We start from the raw sequence: 19529 nt of genomic DNA on the forward strand, positions 1-19529 counted from the left end.
TGTAAATGATTATAAACTGTAGGGTTGGATACAATAACATTTCATTTATCAGAGGCTTTTATCCAAAGCAATGTTAATACAGGAGCAGTAGGGGTAGGAGGGATTCAAACCACTGACCCTCTGATTACAAGCCAACTTCCTTAACCACTATTTCTCCAACACAGAGTTGATCAACAGTGGATTATTTTCTGATACAGCACTGATATGAAGCTGTACAGACACTAATGACCCAAAAAATAGCAATTCTTTAATTCTAAGTAACTCAAAAGTTACTTTTTTTCCAGTAACGCATTACTTTTTGGTGTAAGTAATTAAAATAGTTACTGAGTTATTTTGTGAATGAAGTAACTAGTAATGGTAACTAGTTACTTTTTTTCAGTTACCAGCACAACACTGCTGGTAGAGCTTTGGTTTAACTGATGTCAAATTCAAACGGATTTCCATACTAGCGTTAGAATAGTGTAACTTGCGATGTTTCCATATTGTCTTTGTCAGCGTTATTATTATGACATCATGGTTATTAAAAAGTATTGTTTTGTGTCGGTAAATAACAAATAGCTATTGACGTTAATATCAAAAAGGGGCAGTGTTGCTGGGATCCATTCCACTAATTGAGACTCATATGCTTGAGGTTCTCTCACACTGCCAAACAAAGTCATTAATTAAAGTGTACCAATGCCCTAATTGAGCCTGAAAAGGAAGAAAAGCAATACTGCAAACAAATAATGCAAACAAAACTCAAAATACACTGTAAGAAAAGTTAGGTAAATGCATTAAAGCCTAATTAGCTGTTGGCTACTACTTTAAATAATACACATATTCTCAGTATATGTGGTGTGTTTTGGGACTAGTGGTGCTCATTATACCAATGACACAACATTTGTTGTGACCCTTAGAACTGCAATTCACTGACTTAAAGCGTGTTTTAAAGAAACCCAATATTTAGGGTTTGGTTTTTACTACATTATGTGAGAAAAGCTCGGCTGCTGAGACAGAGCTCACTTCCAATCTAGCTGTAGTCATAACAAGCATGGAGGTGAGGCTCACATGTAATGAGACGCCTGATCTTGTTAGATAAGTGACACTAAATATCATTGAAGGGGACAAGGACCACATGACAACTTTGCCGGCAACGCCACATCAAAGTCTGACGAGGCTCCTGCCATAACCATCACTTGCTCTTCACGGAGATGATGTGACTCGGCAGTCTAATTGAAGTGTTTCCAGGTGTTTGCTTACACATGAAGCAGACTGAAAAGTGTCTTCACAGAAATTCATAAATAACCCTCACACACTGCTTCCTAGATGAGGACTAAGTGTGACACCTAGTGGCCTTAGCAATAATAACAAAGAGTGGTATGGGAATTTACTGATTTTTAATTAAAGTCTTGCATTCTGACACACACACACACACACACACAATCCAACCTACAGTATGTTTCATGTAAACTTGACCTGTTTGTGCTTTCCAAAATCAAAAAACAAAACCGTGTTGATAGGAGCTGAATGATGTCACGAGGCTCATAGAACTGTACATCCTGAGGCTAGTGTCAACAGGGGGTTAAGGAGTTTTCTTCACTCCACTGTCTTGGCAGCTGAAGGCACATCTCCATATTGAGCTCAGACCAAGCCAAGTGTCCTCAGACTCTCTGGTGGAGGGTGAAAACTCCCTATCTGGAGATTGTTTTCACAGTATGACGAAAACTAATTACAAGCAATAAATTAATTTCACGCTCCTGCTTTAGAGTTAATTGCATCTTTACAGCAGTGACTTGAAGTGATGGCTCAAGCAGCCCTGACAAAGGTTAGACACACTATGTGGGCGATTGAATTATGTGCCTCAAAGAAGGATTGATTTGAAAGAAATCGTCACATTTTTGGGAAGTGTTTTTAATTTCAACTGGAGTTTTTTTTTTTTTTTTTTTTTTTTTTTTTTAAAGTCGTGCAGTGCCTAAGGCACCCACCATCTGATAGGACAGCTGGGCTTGTTGTTTTGTACAGCAGGCTCTTCGTACAATGTTTCTTTTTGACTTTAAGTGAAACTATAAGTACATTACATATAAAAGAGGGATTTAATCATGAGGTCTGCTGCTGCTGCTTTGTTCAAACAGCATCTCCTCTCTCTCTCCCTGGATATCAGTTTAAAATACAAATAAATTATGTTGAGTGATTTTTGTTGCAAGAGTAACAGTTCACCTACTAAATGTCTGAGGGATACTTTGAACTTGTTCAGATTCTGCAAAGTGAAATGTGTCCAATGAGCAGTAATTACAACACAAAAATGTGTTTAAAGGTAAAATATGATTAACGAAATTGCTATCTGGCTTCTTTACATATTCAGGTCAACTGCTTAACTTCATTACTTTGAGTTAAGTGACTTTTCGAGCTTCTGCTAATTGGCCCCAGTGGGATTTAAAGCAGAAACCCCTTGATGTTCACATCTCGTTCACATCCTCCCATAATTGTGACAGTATTATTTTAATCTGTCCTGATATAATTGTTGTATTTTTAACAAGGGACCAGTGTTTGATCATGGTGAGTCTAGGCTTGTTTAAACATATGGTTTCCCTCTCCCCGCTGTCACATCAGATCTTTATCGCCACACTCATGTGACAGTGTGCATGCTTTCCTTTCATTTCCAGCTTCATTTGAAACTCCAAATATTGTGCATCGCTATTCATCTGCATGCCATCAACAAAAAGAAGAGTCCTTATGAGCATCCATTTTTAGAAGTTAGCATAAATAAATAAATAATTCATCCATTGCATTTGGGCGGATGAATCAGATGGGAATTGGGAATGGCTTTCAATACATTTATGATTTTAGGTTATTTATTTATGAGATCTTTGAAAACTTAAGCAATGCTTATATGCACAGAATCCATCTATTGGAAATATCTCATTAATATTGCATTCAAATATGTAGATTTCTTTTTAAGGGAAAATATGCTCATGATGAAGTGTTTTCCCACCAGTATAAGAGCAGATCTCTGAGGTTCATGCTGTGGGAAGAGGTAGATTGTTGGTGTAATTAGAGAAAAAGGATCCTTGTGTTATGCAGAGGGCTGCAGGAGTTACTGGCTGGCTGTTGGAGAATTTGGCTGTGTTGAGTCTTTGTGCCCTTCACATTGTGCAAGCTCTGTGTGCCACACCTTGTAAATCATTCACTCGAGTGCACACAAAACACTGCACAAAGATCTGCTGTTTCTGCTCCAACAACAAACAAAAAAAACTCTCCTTGAGTCCAAGTGGCACAAAGACGCTTGTCTTTATTTTTTAATGTAGTGTTCTAGCTAGAATGAAAACAACCTTCCATCTAAGATGTAAGCAGAGGCTTTAATGCTTTTGGTGGGTTAGAAAAATTCTGGCTCACAATGTGCTTAAAAAGGTAACAACTGTTGACACAACGCGAGAAAAACACATTCATTGCCTTAATCTAACTTAATCCAACTTAATTTTAAATTAAACCTGCCACAGTGTTAAAGATTCAATAGCAGAACCATTGCCTTATTTCAACGACCTATGGGAACATCTGAGCGTGTCACTACAGTACTGAAGCCATCACTGAGCGTGTCACACCGCACCCCTGCCGTTCACACCCGTGTGCCGTCTTTCACAAGATTGCTTAAAGAATGTCACGATAAACTCTTTACCAGGGGGCTAAGACGACACCCAAGTGCTGACCGTCCACCAGCACCAGAATGATTCTGATCAACAGTGTGCCATCCTGTTCGTCACCATTTCATTCCTGAATTATCACTTCAATATGATCAACACCAAATGTTAAAAATGTGAAACTAGCAAACATGTAAAATCAAAACTGTAGAAAATGTATCTGTCATATGTAAAACAAAAAAAAAACATAAAAGAAAATAAGTACACCCCCATCAGTAGTTGACTTGTTCATTAAAAACTCCACCTTTTCGCCCGTCATAGCTGAATACGGTTGAAAGAATCTGCAAAACCAAGAATCTAAAGGCAAAGAGCAGCCAAACAAACTATTACGCCACACACACTGTACAATAAGCGGCACACGTTTCGCTCTCAGTGCAAATGTTTTAAAAAAAAAAGGAAGTTGTAAAGCAGGGATTTCAAATTCTAGTCCTCAAGGGCCTCAGTCCTGCGTGTTTTACACATCTCCCTGCTTCAACAGGTGACGGTAAGGAGGAACTTGTTTGCTTTTCCAGATGCACAATGACACTTTTGTCAAATCGAAATGTAAAGTAGAATGGTAAGAGCTAAAGTGTGCAGGACTGTGACTCTCCAGGAATTGAGTTTGCAACCCTTGCTGTAGGGAAACAAAAATCACTACATAAGAGAATGTAGAGCAGTGCACCCACAGATTGGCACCATCTGCTTGTTCTTTTCCTCATTTAGTGGATCACCATGCATTCCTCGTCCTCTTTCATTTCCTGTCCAGCAAAGGGTAAACAATGTCACTTAGTTCATGTATTTCTGCAAACATCTGCAAGCGTGTTGAACTTTGGTCCCAGCTTGTTTAGAAAGTCTAAGTTATCGTTGTCGCCGAAGTCGCTGCAGCAGCCAACAGAGCCGGCAGCAGAGCCCACCCCCTCATAGCCGTAGGCGTGGATGATGTCGTCTGCAAATCGGCCGTCTTCCTCCGTGCCGAGGTAGCCCAATTTCTGCAAAGGCAGAGCAGATGGCTGAGTATGAGGTTGTGTGTTATTACACAGAGAGGAAAGGAAGCGGAGACACAATGTGATAACACCCTGCTGCTGAGGATATGACTGGCACTCAGATATTACACAGCGATTAAACAACTCAGCAGAAAGTTCAGAAGTTAGAAATATTGAAGTTTACTAAGGATGCTATCTCAGAGCATGCAGGAGGGTTATGGCACTCTCATAGATGAAGGACTTATTAAACTGCAGAAAAAGGCACACAAAAACCTGAAACTTTCTGCATCTCAACAGCCATGGGTTTTATTTCAACTTTTAGTTCTAATGAACACGTGTATGAAACGAGGTATGCTACGGAAGGTAGATTCACTCTACCTAAAGCAAAGACTAATACAATGAAAAGTACTGTGATGTACAGGGCCAGGGTGACATGGAATGCTCTTCTAAGACAAATTATTCAAGAAAATAACAAATTTAGATAAAAAAAAACTACTGAAAGAACATTTATTAACAAAACAGCTTGAGGTGCCTGATGATGAAAATTACTGAATACAATTAATGATGGTAAGTTTGATTCGTTTTATGTGATCTATAAATGTATATGTATATTGATAAATAACTGTAACTGTATATTGCTAAACAACCACTCATCTGATTGTTAATTGGAACTCGCTCCGACTGTATGAATAGTGTTTTGATTTTGTTTTGTAAATTGTTTTAGGTGTTGTTTGTTTGCTTTGTTGTGTGATGTGATGTGCAGTGTTGGGGAGTAACGAATTACATGTAACAGCAGTAACTAATCAGATTACAAATTATGAGTCCCTGCAATCCGTCATAGTTACTGTTTAAATAGTTGGTAATCGGATTACAGGTACTGTTATAATCAATGGATTACACAACATTGCTTCTCTGTTTAAGATTTCAATATAAAAAACTATGTGCGTAGGTCACTCAATCTAATAATGTTGGAAGACAAGCAGCTTGTGTAATAGATTAGTCGACTAATTAATAAAGAAACATCGGTGTAGTCAACAAGGAAAATGGTCTGTTAGCAACCTCTCTAATCTCAACTCTGAGTTACACATAGCCTACTGTTATTAGTTAATGCTAGGCTAGTGTCCTATCTTTCCTTATATACTATGATGTGCTAACATGGTTTGTTGAATAGACCATTTAAAACAGGTGATTGAGTATGTATCATTATTACTGTGAAGAGTAATATCACCATCAGCAGCAAGAATATTGTATTTACAATAGTCCTCTACATTCTTCTCAATGATGGCTGCATTCCCACACTTAAAAAGTCAAATTCAATGTGAAAGTAATCCAGATAATCAGATTACAGTACTCAGAGTGAGTAATGTAAAGGATTACGTTACAAATTACATTTTTGGGCATGTAATATGTAATCTGTAACGGTTACATTTTGAAAGTAACCTTCCTAACACTGGTTATATGTAATTGTTTACTGCACTAATTGGGTATTGGGTGTGGACTCCAGGAAGAGTAGCAATGGCTCTAGCCAAAGCTAAACAGATAAACAGTTCATTTACTATAAAACAACCTTACCTGGCGTAGGTAGTGGCCATTTGTTTGCCATGTATGAAGGAAAGCCGAATCCTGTCTGTAGTCCACGCCCATCCCACCACCAAACTGCTGGCCTAACCTCTGCGTGTCATACTGGCCGGAGTAGAAGTCTTGCATATTAGAGGTGCTATTTCTGTAGATCCCATTCTCATGTATGCTTTGGCCTCCGAATGTACTTGCGCTCTTGTTGCCCACCCATCCAGAGGTCATAAAATCACCCTTAACAGAGCCCTTCACTACATCCCCTGCACCCATAGTGGGAACACTGATGAGGTTTGAATCCTGCAGAGAATAAACAAAATAAACATCATTGCTAGCTTTTTTTGTACAAATGCAATCATTTGAATGGAATGTCCTTACCACTTCGTCTCCTAGGGCCTCAGTGTTTGATTTGAGCAGGATCCCTGCACTGTCTCCTGCATCCACCAGCTCGATTTTATCCCTCTTTGTTGAACACAAGAAAGCTAAAAGTAGAGCTGCAAGACAAAAAACACAGAATGCATTTCGTATCAATATGCATCGTCCTCTAAGCATACAAATCAACAGCCACATGTTGGGCACCTCTGCACATGCACTGTTGGTACTCACCCAGGAGCAGGAGGAGGAGTAAAGGCAGTAGCATTGCCAGCACACCCAGCCCACCAAATTCAGCAGATGTGTCCTTGGCCAAGCAGATTCCATCTCTACACTCGCAGATCCTCACTATGGCCGTCTGTGTTTTACCAAAACCCTGCAGGTCTGTGATCACCAAAGGAACCTCATGTAGCCCCGTAGGGAGATCTTTGAGGTGTTTCAGTGTAGCTGCAGTGTCTGAGGAGAAAAAAGAAACAGAAATAAAGAATACATCAACCAAAACAACCAACAACGACTAAATCCAGTCATTTCCTTTTTTGGAAGTAGAGTAAGTAATTGTCAAAGGGTGGAACACCATGATAAGCAATGGTAAACAAGCTAATTAGAAAGTAAATTGGGGTTAGCTGATCCAACCCAGTAGAAGCTGATAGTGTTGTGTTCAAGACCGCACTATCCGAGACCAAGACTTGCCCGAGACCAGAATGCACCAAGACCAAGACAAGACCAAGACTTTCGGGAGCCGAGACCGAGTCAAGACCAAGACCGAGACAAGCCGAGACCAAGACCAAGACCAAGACCATAGACATTATTTTTTTCAATTTAAAAAAATCTCTAAATAAATAAAATTATGACAAGGTTCAACAGTTAAATAACATTCTCTCTTTAATTTTAGTTTATTTTAAATACATTTGACGGACAAAAAAGGTGCCTGCAAAAAATTAACTAAAATATTAAAACTACTACTGCTACTGATAAATTCACAATTATTCTACATATTTGAAAACAAGATTTTTATGTCAGCTGAATGTACAGCAAGTGTTTAAAAGCATTTCTACCAAGAAATAATGATTCTTGATTCTGATTCTTTCAGTTGTTCAGGTCAACAGGTCACAGATTTCACAAGATAATTTTTTAGTTTGAAAAAGCCTTTATACAGGCCATTTTTATTAATTCACTTAGTTGATATAGTTTAATTTGGTTGCTGTAATGTAACTGGATATTCAATTCACAAAGGTTTCCAACTGTAACTGTAAAAGTGAAACTTTCTGAAATAAAACTACAAACAAGTTGTCATCAGTGTAAAAAACATAGATCTACAGGTAGATGTGAAACTAAATAAAACAAACAAACCCTGGAACAGTCATGTGACAAATTAATCAATTGTTCTTGTTGAGAATTATTATTATTATTCTGGAAACAGAAACTATAAAAATTAATTATATTGTGAACCTGTTTATATTGTGGGGAACATATTATATACATAAATGTAATTGGAGTCTAAAGACACAAAAAAAAAAACACCACTTTAAAAGATAATAGACTAATATAAGACCTCTTTACAGTTATTTGACTCATTCTGTGATGCGCGGCGATGACGCGCTGGTGACGACATAATCCAAGATGGCGGCGGCCCGGACTACAGCCGATATTATATAATAAAGCCTTAAAAGACATGGATATAATGAAAAGAGTGGATGGACAGATGCATAAACATGTAGACTTTCACACGGACACACAAGGACTTATTAAACACACACAGAGTTATTAAACACACACGGAGTTATTAAACACACACGGACCTCAGTAAACACGGTAAAAGGAACAGGCTTCACCGCTCGGCTGGCACTAGGACCCAGAAGCAGAGTAAGTGCGTCACCTATCCAGCCTTCACAGGCTGTAATATCATCAGTTTATCATTTTACCAGTTGTTAGAGCTACTGTCTTTACCAGGGAGATAATATTTATTACTGGTGATTGTTTTCTGGAGTTTTACTGGGATTTTTACCGGTGATTAGTTCATATCTCCTTCTGCTCCACGGTCCAAACTGACACCGTAGCCACACACACACACACACACACACACACACACACACACACACACACACACACACACACACACACACACACACACACACACACACACACACACACACACACACACACACACACACACACACACACACACACACACACACACACACACACACACAGTCACATTAAGGAAGGTTGCGGTCATTATACGGGGTGGATTAAATAATGACTAAAGGATTGTTTTATCCCGTTCTTCTCTGTGTTATTATCACATTATAAAAAAGTTTAAAAATAGCAGGAATTAGTGCTGGTCTCGAACGGTCTTGACGGAAAATCCCGAGTCCGAGACAAGACCGAGTCAAAATGCTTCAGAGTCCAAGACAAGACCAAGACCTTTAAAATTTGGTCTCGAGACCAAGACCGGTCTTGACCACCACAACACTAGAAGCTGATACAACTGAAGTCACGTGATAAAAGGAAGAATTAATTCCTAAAATTGTTTGTACTACAACTATTTTTCAGATCTTAAAAAATATACCTTCAACTCATCCACTCTTTCCCACATTTTGATTTTGGTCAAACACGTTCAATGTCTTTTTTTCTACCACAAGAGCAACATTCTTTGCATCATGTGAATAATGTTTGCATGTTTTACTCATATTGGAGTCTTAGCCTAAGGAACAATCAGTAAATGCTTGTTTTAAATGGATAAAAATGAAGAATTCACATTTAATGTTAACCTAACCACTAGGAACGAGTGTATCATGTTTTTCCTGCAGTCTGTGCCTTCTCCTCGCCCTACGCTCTATTTTATGTTTCAGGTGTCTTGATGCTGGAGCTGGTGGTTCCTGATCAATGGTTGGATGGTCTATCCTTCGATCCGAGTTTATCTAGTTTTTTCTTCCCACTGTCGCTAAATGCTTGTTCATGTGGATCTTGTTGGGTTCTTTCTTTCTTGTTAAGAACTTTATATTTTGTTCAGCACTTTGAGATGACTTTGTTGTATTTTGCGCTATATAAATAAAGTTGAATTGAACTGAATTTATTGTCATGCATGTTGTAATACATACACAACATAGGTTCTCTGCTTTTCCCCATCCATGAGGAGCAGTGGGCAGCCAAAGTGTAGCACCCGGAAAGCAATTATAGTTAACGGTCGGGGCCTTGCTCAAGGGCCCACAGTGGTGACCCTCAGTGGATTCAAACTTACTCTTCTGTTACGAGTCTGCTTCCTTAACCAGTAGGCTGGACCATCGGCCAAATGGTAGAAACATTATGGATAAAACGTAAAATCTCCTGACATGAAACTAGTATCAAGCTAACACTAGCTTGTATTAGCTAGTACCTCAATGGAAAAGGATCATTTTGCTGTTGATTTACATTTCTAAAGAGAATTCTCTCTAATAAGTTATACTGTAAATTAAATGCAATGAAAGACTTTGTTTTCCCAATGAAATTAACTCCCATATAGTTTAAGTGTGTTCCTACCGTTATATCTTGTCACAGACCATTTGCCATCGTGGTCATCTGGTAGGCTAAAGCTAAATGGTGCTGCAAATGGAGGCCCGTCTTTATCCTCAGCCACAACCAGCACAGAGCCCATTTCTCCTTCCTTCTCACACAGCACCAGTTCTCCTGGTGGCAGCGTCGGCACATTGTCGTTGACGTCCTCCACCGACAGAATGACCAATCCTGTGCCTATTTTACCACCTAGAAAACAAAAGTAAGACATCTGTATTTGTTTTGGCTAATCACTTTATGGCAGTGGTTCTCAAACTTTTTTGGCTCAAATCCCCCCTTTCTCTTATTTCTGAATCCAAGTCCCCCCTTTTGTCCGACTACAACATTTTGCTTAAAAAACTATTTAAAAACAACTATAGAACAAAATGATGGAACGAACGAGTGATAACACACATTTTAAAGAATCTCATTTTGTAAATAAGTGGAGAGAAACAGTATTTATTGCAGTGGTTCACAACCTTTTTTGGATCGTGACCCCATTTTGATTTCAAAAATTTTGACCCCAAAGACATTTATTTTCTAGAATTAGTTTCTGATCATGTTTGAACTCAGATGTTTGTTTTTTTTTCACTGTATTTAGTTGAACTAGATTTATATTTCACAAAGTAAAAGTATAGAAATACGGTTGTTTAAGATTGTGTGTTGTTTTAAACTAAAATAAATAACAGCAATTAAAACATTTGAAAAATCTGGTCCAATTTTTCAGAATTGTCAGGTTTTTTTTTCATTTTTCTGAAGTTTTTTTTCTATATTTCTATAGTTTTTATCATTTCCGGTCATTTCACGCCTGGGGTGGGAACGATGCTGACACTTTATTTGTTAATATTCAGAACTTTCTCTCTCTCAAGTACCCCCTGTAGTGCCATCGCGTACCCCCATTTGAGAAACCAGACTCAGATAAACAGAACTAGTTCTGCTGGTGGTTTGTAATGGTGGACAGGACTGTAACTATACACCAGTAAAAGTCTTAAGATTGTCATTGCTCATTTAAAAAAATATTTGCTCGGGGTTCTAAAAGTTGCTGTGTCGGCAACACTTAAGACAACACATTTAAAAGCAGCATTGGCTTTTTGCAGCTGTTTGTATTTCATTGGTTTATAAAATGTTGAAGTAGAAATGTGATTCTTTCCATTGGACAAGAGCATTAACTGACTCTACAAGCCAAAAGAAAATCAATCATCTTTACAGTGATGCACAAGTACACTCATAAAAATAGGTCATATCTATCGATTCATTCTCTCCAACATTTGGAATATTGTTCTCTAAATCAGGCTGTTGTGTTGTTTTATTGGATAGGTAAGAAGAAATATGTTAATAGATTTTGTACAAAAAATGCTGATTTTTTTTACGACGAAAAATGATTGTCCGTAGGGGTGTCCAGATCAGATATTGATATTGGATATCGGTCCGATATCAGCCTGAAAACAAATATCGGATATCAGATTCAAATTTCTGAATTTCCGATTCTGAATTTTTTATTTTTTTTTCCCCTCAATTCATTTTTTTTTGTTTATTTTATTCTACTGTAGAATACTGTAGAAAATATGTTGAAGGTTAAAATGTATGTAACCAATTGGTTAATAATAAATGGGTCAGTTTTTCTCATCCCTACTGTTGCTGACTATTGTTCTCTGTTTGAGTGACATCACTTGATCAAGTCTTTTCTAACATTCTACACTACAAAATAAGTCATTATACGCAAGGCTGCAATATCGGTATCATATCAGAGAAACAGTTGTATCGGGACATCCGTAACTGTCAGAAGATGTTCTGACAAGCACTAAGATGTACATCTAATTACACCAACATCACACATCAATCACCACCAATAAAAAATCAGATTTCTACTTGTTTACAGGTAAACCAAAGTTGGCCAGAAAGACCAATACTTCTAGCGGTGGAGCTGGTGTCCTAAATGAGGTTAAGCAGTAGGATTGTGCCAAATAGCGTTTAGGTGACAAACATGCATCAGTTGTGAGTTAACACATAGACTTCACACTTTCCCACACCCTCACATTCATGGCTGTGTGCTTTAGCTCATGTCCATCCTTTGACCGTTTTTTTCTATGTGATTATTGAGACTTTTCACAAGCGTTGTCACTTACTGGAATCAACAGCCTTCATAGAGATGTTGTAAAGTCCGTTATCAACGAAGCTTGACTCTTTGTCTATCGTGTTTGCGACTCTTAACTCTCCTGTGTCTTTGCTGACGTCCACCCAACCAGCCGGGTCTGAGGTCTTGTAATATCTGGAACACAGTGGGGTAAAATAACGTCAGTTTATCAGTATAAGTCTGCCCTCTAGTGTTGAGAAGTAGATTACATCAGATGGAATGAAGAAGAAAGTGGCAAAACTGCAGATTAATAGATTTTTTTCCCCTTTTTTTGGTTTAATGATGTATTTTTTATTGTAAAATTAAACAAGAGACAAAAAGAAGGCATTTCAATAAATATTTAATGAATAAATAAAATAATTGATTATTAAATGAATCTTTCATACAATTTCTCTATATTTACTGTTGCACCATTCCACCAAAACAAAGTCCTCGCTACAGTATATAAAACACATTCTGATTCTATTAGTACAATTCAATGCTGGACATTTTGCTTTATAAATCAACACTGTGATTGATCCACCTTTCGCTTGATAATGAGCATACTGTTGTTGAATAATTGTGTTAGCTAAGCCCTCCTCTTAACCACGTTACCCTTACATTTGTATGGAGCCCCAGACATGATACGGTAAAAAAGAATTCATTATGGCCACAAAATATTAGTTTTTGGTCCCGAAATGCTACTTCGATTACATTTTTTTTAGCATGCCATGTCATTTTTTCTTTCTTACATTTTAATACTGGATTACCTGATGCCAGCGCTGCTCTTGGTTTCTGGATCAATGGCTGAGTACGTCCCAATCAAAGTCCCATTTGGTGTGTTTTCTTTGACAGGAAAGCGAACAATAGGAGCACTGAATTCTGGGCCTTCATCCACATCGCCGACGGCGACTTTGACGGGGATAGACATCCACTGGGCCGTGGTGCCAGCTAGTTTGGCCTCATTTTGTGCGGTGATCTGAAGATTTATGTTTTTGTTCTTCTCATAATCTAAGGGCTGAAAAAGCAGACAGACGTGGAATGCTTGGTAGCTCCACAGCTGATATAATGGGATGGGATTGTTTATTTGGAGCCTCACTCACCTTTGCCACATACAAAAGGCCCTCGTTCGTTTTGGGGTCTGTTGTGATCCTGAAATTTCCATTGTCATTTCCTTTGGTGATAACAAACTTTGAAATCCAATTTGGAGTGTTTACCAAATCTTTATCCTCAACAGGAATACGAAGGATGAGTTTTTCACTCTCGTTTTCTTGAATAGAAGCGTCATACTGAAAAAGGGAAGATTATTATCAATTGATCAGTCATTCCACTTGTGTTTCTTTAAGTAACATGACTTACCGATGACTTCAGGAAAGTGGGTGGATTGTCGTTAATATCAGTCAGAGTAATCGTTGCTGTTCCAGTGGTGGACAAACCAGAATCCTGACCTCCCATATCTTTGATTTCTACAGTCACCATGTGTATTTCTTGTGCCTCAATGACAAATATTGAAGCAATAATGAGGAGAAAAAGTGGGCAGAGGGAAGGATCAATGTTTTCAGGGTTCACATACCTCTCTGTCCAGGGTGCCAATGGCAGTGGTGATGACCCCTGTCTCTGGATGAATGGAGAACAGGTTCTGACCAGTCAGAAGAGAGTACCGGATCTTGACGTGCAAAGTACCTGGTTGGTCTCTGTCTGTGGCAGACACTGGTCCCACCGTTGAGCCTGGGATAGCAATGATCACAATCAGCACACCATCACCAAAGCTACAACAGCTGCTTTGATCACTTATTCACTTGCAGTTCTCACCTTTGGGGCTTTTCTCAGCCACGGTAAATTGTAGGGGAGCACTGAACTGAGGAGGATTGTCATTCACATCATCCACTACTATGGTTATAGGCAGATACAGGTCCGTTTCCTCATGTGTCACTATGTCTCGAACACGGACCTCTAACTGTAAAAACATCATTGTATTAAACGTCATTGTCACATCACAAGTTTCAAAATAAAGTCAATGTATCTTCAAACGACCATCCAGATTCAAGCCATTAGCTTAGCAACAGAGTGGTCATTTCTGCTAAGCTATGTTAGCAAATATTATTACAATAGCTGCAAATCACCATCAAATCTGAAGTTGCGAGTTGTTGGGGAAAAAAATGTGCAACTAACCAGAAATAATTAGAAGATTTCAGGATTTTTTTTTTTAAACATATGAAGGTTTGCCTACCGAGCTACTTTTAATTTCCTTTTTTTGCTATCCCCTATGTGATCATAAAGAGCCAGATGACAAATTCTTCTTCTTTTTTGTAATATTTTTTTCAGATAAAAAAACGTAAATTATTATTATTATTATTATTATTATTATTATTATTATTTTTTTTTTTTTTTTTATTTGTTACTGGTCAAAGGCTTTAATGTGTAGATTTAAGTGCCTAAGCCACCATTTCTGACATCTCATTTTTTAAATAAATCTTTAAAAATCTGCAAATATCCTGTTTGATAAGTACCAAACAAGGCACTGTTAATTAAGCACCACCCTTCATGGCTCCGGTTCAATCCTTCCTGAACAGTCACAGCTTAGTCTGGTACATTGTGTTTCCTCTACAACCCACATGTTACATGTATGAACATGTGTGACTTCATTTGTAACAAAAAGTGCATTTACAAAGCTGCTGACCTTGCTTTGCCTCATTAATTGATCAAATCCATTTTTTTACTCGTAGGAGTTCACAGCACAATATTAGGACATCGCTATGTATTAGTAGTATATGTAATATAACTGCATTTACATTTAACAAATCAATAAATGCTTTATTCACAATCACACTGGACTTTGTAGATTTCATATCACCATAGTAACACAATGTTCACGTGTATAAAACTGTAACTTTGAACTTTGAAAAAAATGTCTGTACTTACTGTGAAAGATGGGTACTGCTCACGATCTACTGGTCCGTTTAGAGAAAACATGGCTGTCTCACGATCCAGGTTAAATAAATTATTTGGAGGACTGTCATATCCAGGCCCAGTCATGGTGTAGTACACTTTTTTATTTTGTGATGAATCAGATACGATCTAAAACAGACGACAGAGATTTGATCAAAGTCAGTTGTTCATCAGATTCCAATAGACTGTCTCAGTCTGGTAAAAGTATTGTATCAAAGCTATGATTCTCTGCATCAAGCCAAAGTTGGAAAACAACTTGCGTGACTGAGTGTGCATGGGGAGAAAAACTGTGCACAAGAAAAGACATGTGTAATAGAGGGAGAGAAAGGTACCATGTTGATGTCTTTAGGAAAAGGTCCTTTGTCGTTCTCCAGTATGTTGATGGGAGGAGGACTCCAACGTCTTTTGGCACGTTTCAGTAAACCCACACCTGAGTACGAACGCTGTGACAGGCAAACAGATTGACAACTTTTATGACGCAAAAATGTGGTGTTCTGATCTGAGAATCACACGATCAGCATTCACGTCAGCATTTAGAATCATGACCGATGAGCAGTAGTAGAGAAAAGAACAAAGCGTTTGTGTCTTTCTTTGTTGTTATTTTGTATATTTTTCTCTCATTTTGTGTGTTTCTGTGTTGGTTTTGTGTGTTGTATGAGTAATTGTGTGTTTTAAAAAAGAAAAAAGTAAACAAAAACAAAAATAAAAATAAAAATAAAAAGAAGGGGGAAAAAAGAAAAGTAGTTTTGTATAAAAAAGTAAAGAAAAACAAAAAATGTGCGAAATTTGCGTATATTTGTCATTTAATGTGTTTTTGGATTAAATTTAAATTCTTTAGTTTTTAGTTTGTGCTTTTTACAAAATGTTTCGATGTTTTTTGGAGTATTTTTGCTGTTCAGTGTATTTTTTGTCATTTTCTACTTTCTACTGCTCCAAATAAGACCAAGGACCGCATTTGGCCTGCGGGCCACCGGTTGCCTATGTCTGGCCTAAAGATTCAAGTTTCAAGACAATAACATACGTCACACTTTGTCTAAGCCAGCAGGCTTTATGTTTTAACTCTCACGTTCTCCACATTTTAGCACCAAATACTGCTTACGCGCCTGTCACTTTAAGAGGTGCAGCAGCACAAATCAGAGGATTTCCTACTTTTTGCAGTCTCTGGATGTGGGGTTGGGTTTTCTGTTTTTTAGTAGACATTATTGCAGATGTGCTTTTTCCCTCTGTATGTTGACATGAGTCCAGAACTGTCTCCAAAGCAAAACTAAATAAAAACGTGAGAACAATTAGCTCATTATTTACCATTGATTAGACTACACAATGATTCATTTCAGCAAGTCTAACACTTTAGGTACTTTTGGCCTCTGGAGCTAATGTTCTCATAATCTGTCATCATTACTTTGAACCGAGGCTGTTTGTTTAGCCTTACTGTTTGAAGGCTAATGTGTACACTGAAAACAATCATTGTCATGTCAAAATGTAATTTACCTATAAGTTACATTTCAAACAAATAAATAAAAACTTTTTAATCAAACACCTATTTGTTGAACGGGTTGATGTAAAAGGCCTGAGAAATTAAATAATGGTACAATTGGCTTTACATGGTTACAGATGCAAGACTTTACTGTACTTGAGTAAATTTTTCTGGTATCTGTGCTTTACTTGAATATTTATTTTTTGGTGGCTTTTTACTTTTACTCCGAACTTTTGTTACATGGCAGGTTGTTTGTTTCTGTTATTTTTAGGGATGTCCCGATACGATTTTTCATCTCTGATATGATACCAATATTGCAACCTTGAGTATTGGTCGATACCAATATCAATACGATATCAGCACAAATCATACATACTTTTATTACTTTTGTAGTGTAGAATGTTAGAAAAGGCTTGATTATTTAAAAGAATTAGAATAATAATATTCTATGATTGAATAAAATAAATCCAAAAAATAGAAGATATTGAAAAAATAAATCCAAAAACCAATATATATTATATCTGAGATTTTAGACGCAGTCCGATAAAATCCGATATATATATTTAAATAGCAAATTGCCAAAATGGGCTGATTATTATTATTATTATTATTATTATTATTATTATTATTATTATTATTATTATGTAATTAAATTAGGTGAATTTAATCCATTTGAGTCTTTGACCTTTCCTCCTTCCTGGACTTTGTAGCAGACAGACATGGAGATCAGATAAAAAAAGAAGCTTACACTCCAGCCCTGGACTGTCCTGCGTTCACCGTGCCTCGCCATGGCACTTCCTGGCGCGCCATTACGCACAGCCAAAGGAGAAAATGTCCATTCTGCGGCTCCAGCCGATACAAGAGCCACCTGAGGAAGAAACCCGAGATTAGACCAAAGTCCCACACATGAGGCTCACATTTCAACAGGTACAACCGACAGAATCCACCACACAAGCTGCACAACAAAAGGAGAAACACTTACAACTATTGCGCAGACCAAAATGATCCAAACTTTTGCCATTTTAGTAGAAACAAAAGCAGTCGGACTTTGTTCACGTCCGTAGACAGCAAAGTCCGTTAAAGTGTGTGTGCTGAGCTTTCCCACACGTCCGTAGACCCGCCTGCGCTGTGAAGAGAAGAGGAGTGTCTGTCGCTACCGACGGTGAGTCAGCGCCAGCGGACACACCTAGACAGACACACCCTGGTGTGATCCTCCCTGTAACAGAACAACACACTGCAGCCAGGGAAGGTCTGCTTGTGCTCTGCGCTCCCATTAACTGTTCACTTCAGCCTGGTTTCTGCCAGCAGGGGGTGTCGCTGAGTCAGCATTCCTAAAGTCACGTTAACCCAACAAGACTCATTAATGATGGATGTAAAGTATGGGGAGCAGATTTTAAAGTTACGCATGCTAAAATAAACACGTTTTAAAAACGTGTGATTTTTTTTTTTTATGACTTTTGAAGATTTACAGCAATATTTGTGATATTTCTTTTCTCGTAAAAATATGTCAATGTTAAATATTAAATCTAAAAATCAATGTTAAATATAAATGTCATGGGTGAAACTGAATATTTACATCAAAAACCTACTTTTTCAAACTCATCCTGGTGTTTAAGCTCTATCTGCACCAAATTTTGCACATACAAAACTCCAGACTCTCATGATTGCCCCAAGCCCGTCATCCTTTGTGACGTACTTCCATGGGCTCCGTGAAACCTGGGGGCCGAGTCGCGCGGGAAGGCTTGGCCCCCTTTCATTAATGCTTGCAGTTCTAGTTCTAATTGTTTCTCAAAGCACTAAACTTTCCCTTGTCGGGCCGGTTGCGTTTCCATGCCTTCACCAGGTCTACACAGAGGTTGACCTCCCTTTGCTCCTCCTCTCTCCTCTGCAACTCAAGCATTCCTGCAGAAAGAACAGATCCGGACTCCTCGCTGGAATGCAGGCTAAATGAAGCCTGCTGTGTGGGAGCCTGTGATCCTTCAGCCTAGCGCCTACAATCTCTATAAACTACTGATAAAAGTGAGTGAGTTGGAGACACTTGCCTTGTGTCGGTTTGAAACAAGCTCATTCCAATATTTAGAGTCTTAGGGTTGTTTGAGGACAAACAAAGGCCAGAATATACGGTGCTTCCTACAGGAAAAGGTGAAAAAATGGCAGGAAGGCTGTTGTTGCTGTGAGTCATGGGTGTGGATGCGATGAAGAGACAGGGCTGGGCCAGTGTGAATGCAAACCAGACCACAACAGCGTCCTGTGTCAGATCTACAGAGGCTTCATTCACACTATTTCTTGCTGTTGTATCAATGACCCCTGACCCTGTTTTTTTCTTTAGTAGAACATCTGTGCTTTACAGTTAGGAACCACCTCTTGGGTGTATCAATCTCATCACATGACTATGTTTGTATGCACTAATTTAATCTATGGCAACAGTATAAACTGTACTGCCAGCACATTCTTCTCATTACATAATCACGCAATTAAAGGAACAGCAGGTCAAATTTAACATGTTGTTCATTGTACAATAAAGACATGCCTTCCATTGAGGTAAGAAGTTGTGGCGTGTCCCGTAAACATCTGCCCCTCCCATTTCTCCACACCTGTTGGATTAGAGCCAATCGAGTCGCTAACAGAAGCCTTCATGATTGTTGCTTCTCATGCATGACGAGTGTCAACACTTTTTTAACACATATCTGTACAGGTTTGTATTTTGATATTTGGCCAAAGGAAGGTTGCTGTCTTTTAGTTTCTCATAATTGTGAGCAGATACAATCCAAGCTCCAAGTATTTCCTGAGCAGGTCACAGGAAAATGGAGCGATAAAGTGACACTCCCTGTCCATGCTTTTGGTTTCAGACTCACTCTACAGCATTTCAGAGACAGGTAGAA

General features: G+C 38.3%; 1 protein-coding gene across 1 annotated transcript; it reads right to left on the minus strand.

Moving 5' to 3' along the window:
• Nucleotides 1–1893: 1893 nt before the first annotated feature.
• Nucleotides 1894–17889, minus strand: dsc2l (desmocollin 2 like). Its single transcript, XM_028472068.1, has 15 exons — nucleotides 17630–17889; nucleotides 17396–17515; nucleotides 15506–15616; nucleotides 15147–15302; nucleotides 14037–14181; nucleotides 13798–13952; nucleotides 13584–13718; nucleotides 13328–13513; nucleotides 12995–13242; nucleotides 12238–12380; nucleotides 10100–10321; nucleotides 6815–7036; nucleotides 6587–6702; nucleotides 6209–6508; nucleotides 1894–4642 (listed from the first exon to the last, which is right to left on the minus strand). The coding sequence occupies exons 1-15, from the start codon at nucleotides 17666–17668 to the stop codon at nucleotides 4445–4447; spliced, it is 2496 nt and encodes an 831-aa protein (XP_028327869.1). The 5' UTR covers nucleotides 17669–17889; the 3' UTR covers nucleotides 1894–4444.
• Nucleotides 17890–19529: the final 1640 nt, after the last annotated feature.

The sequence above is a fragment of the Gouania willdenowi genome, chromosome 17 (genome assembly GCF_900634775.1).
Source record: "Gouania willdenowi chromosome 17, fGouWil2.1, whole genome shotgun sequence".
Taxonomy (NCBI): Eukaryota; Metazoa; Chordata; class Actinopteri; order Blenniiformes; family Gobiesocidae; genus Gouania; species Gouania willdenowi.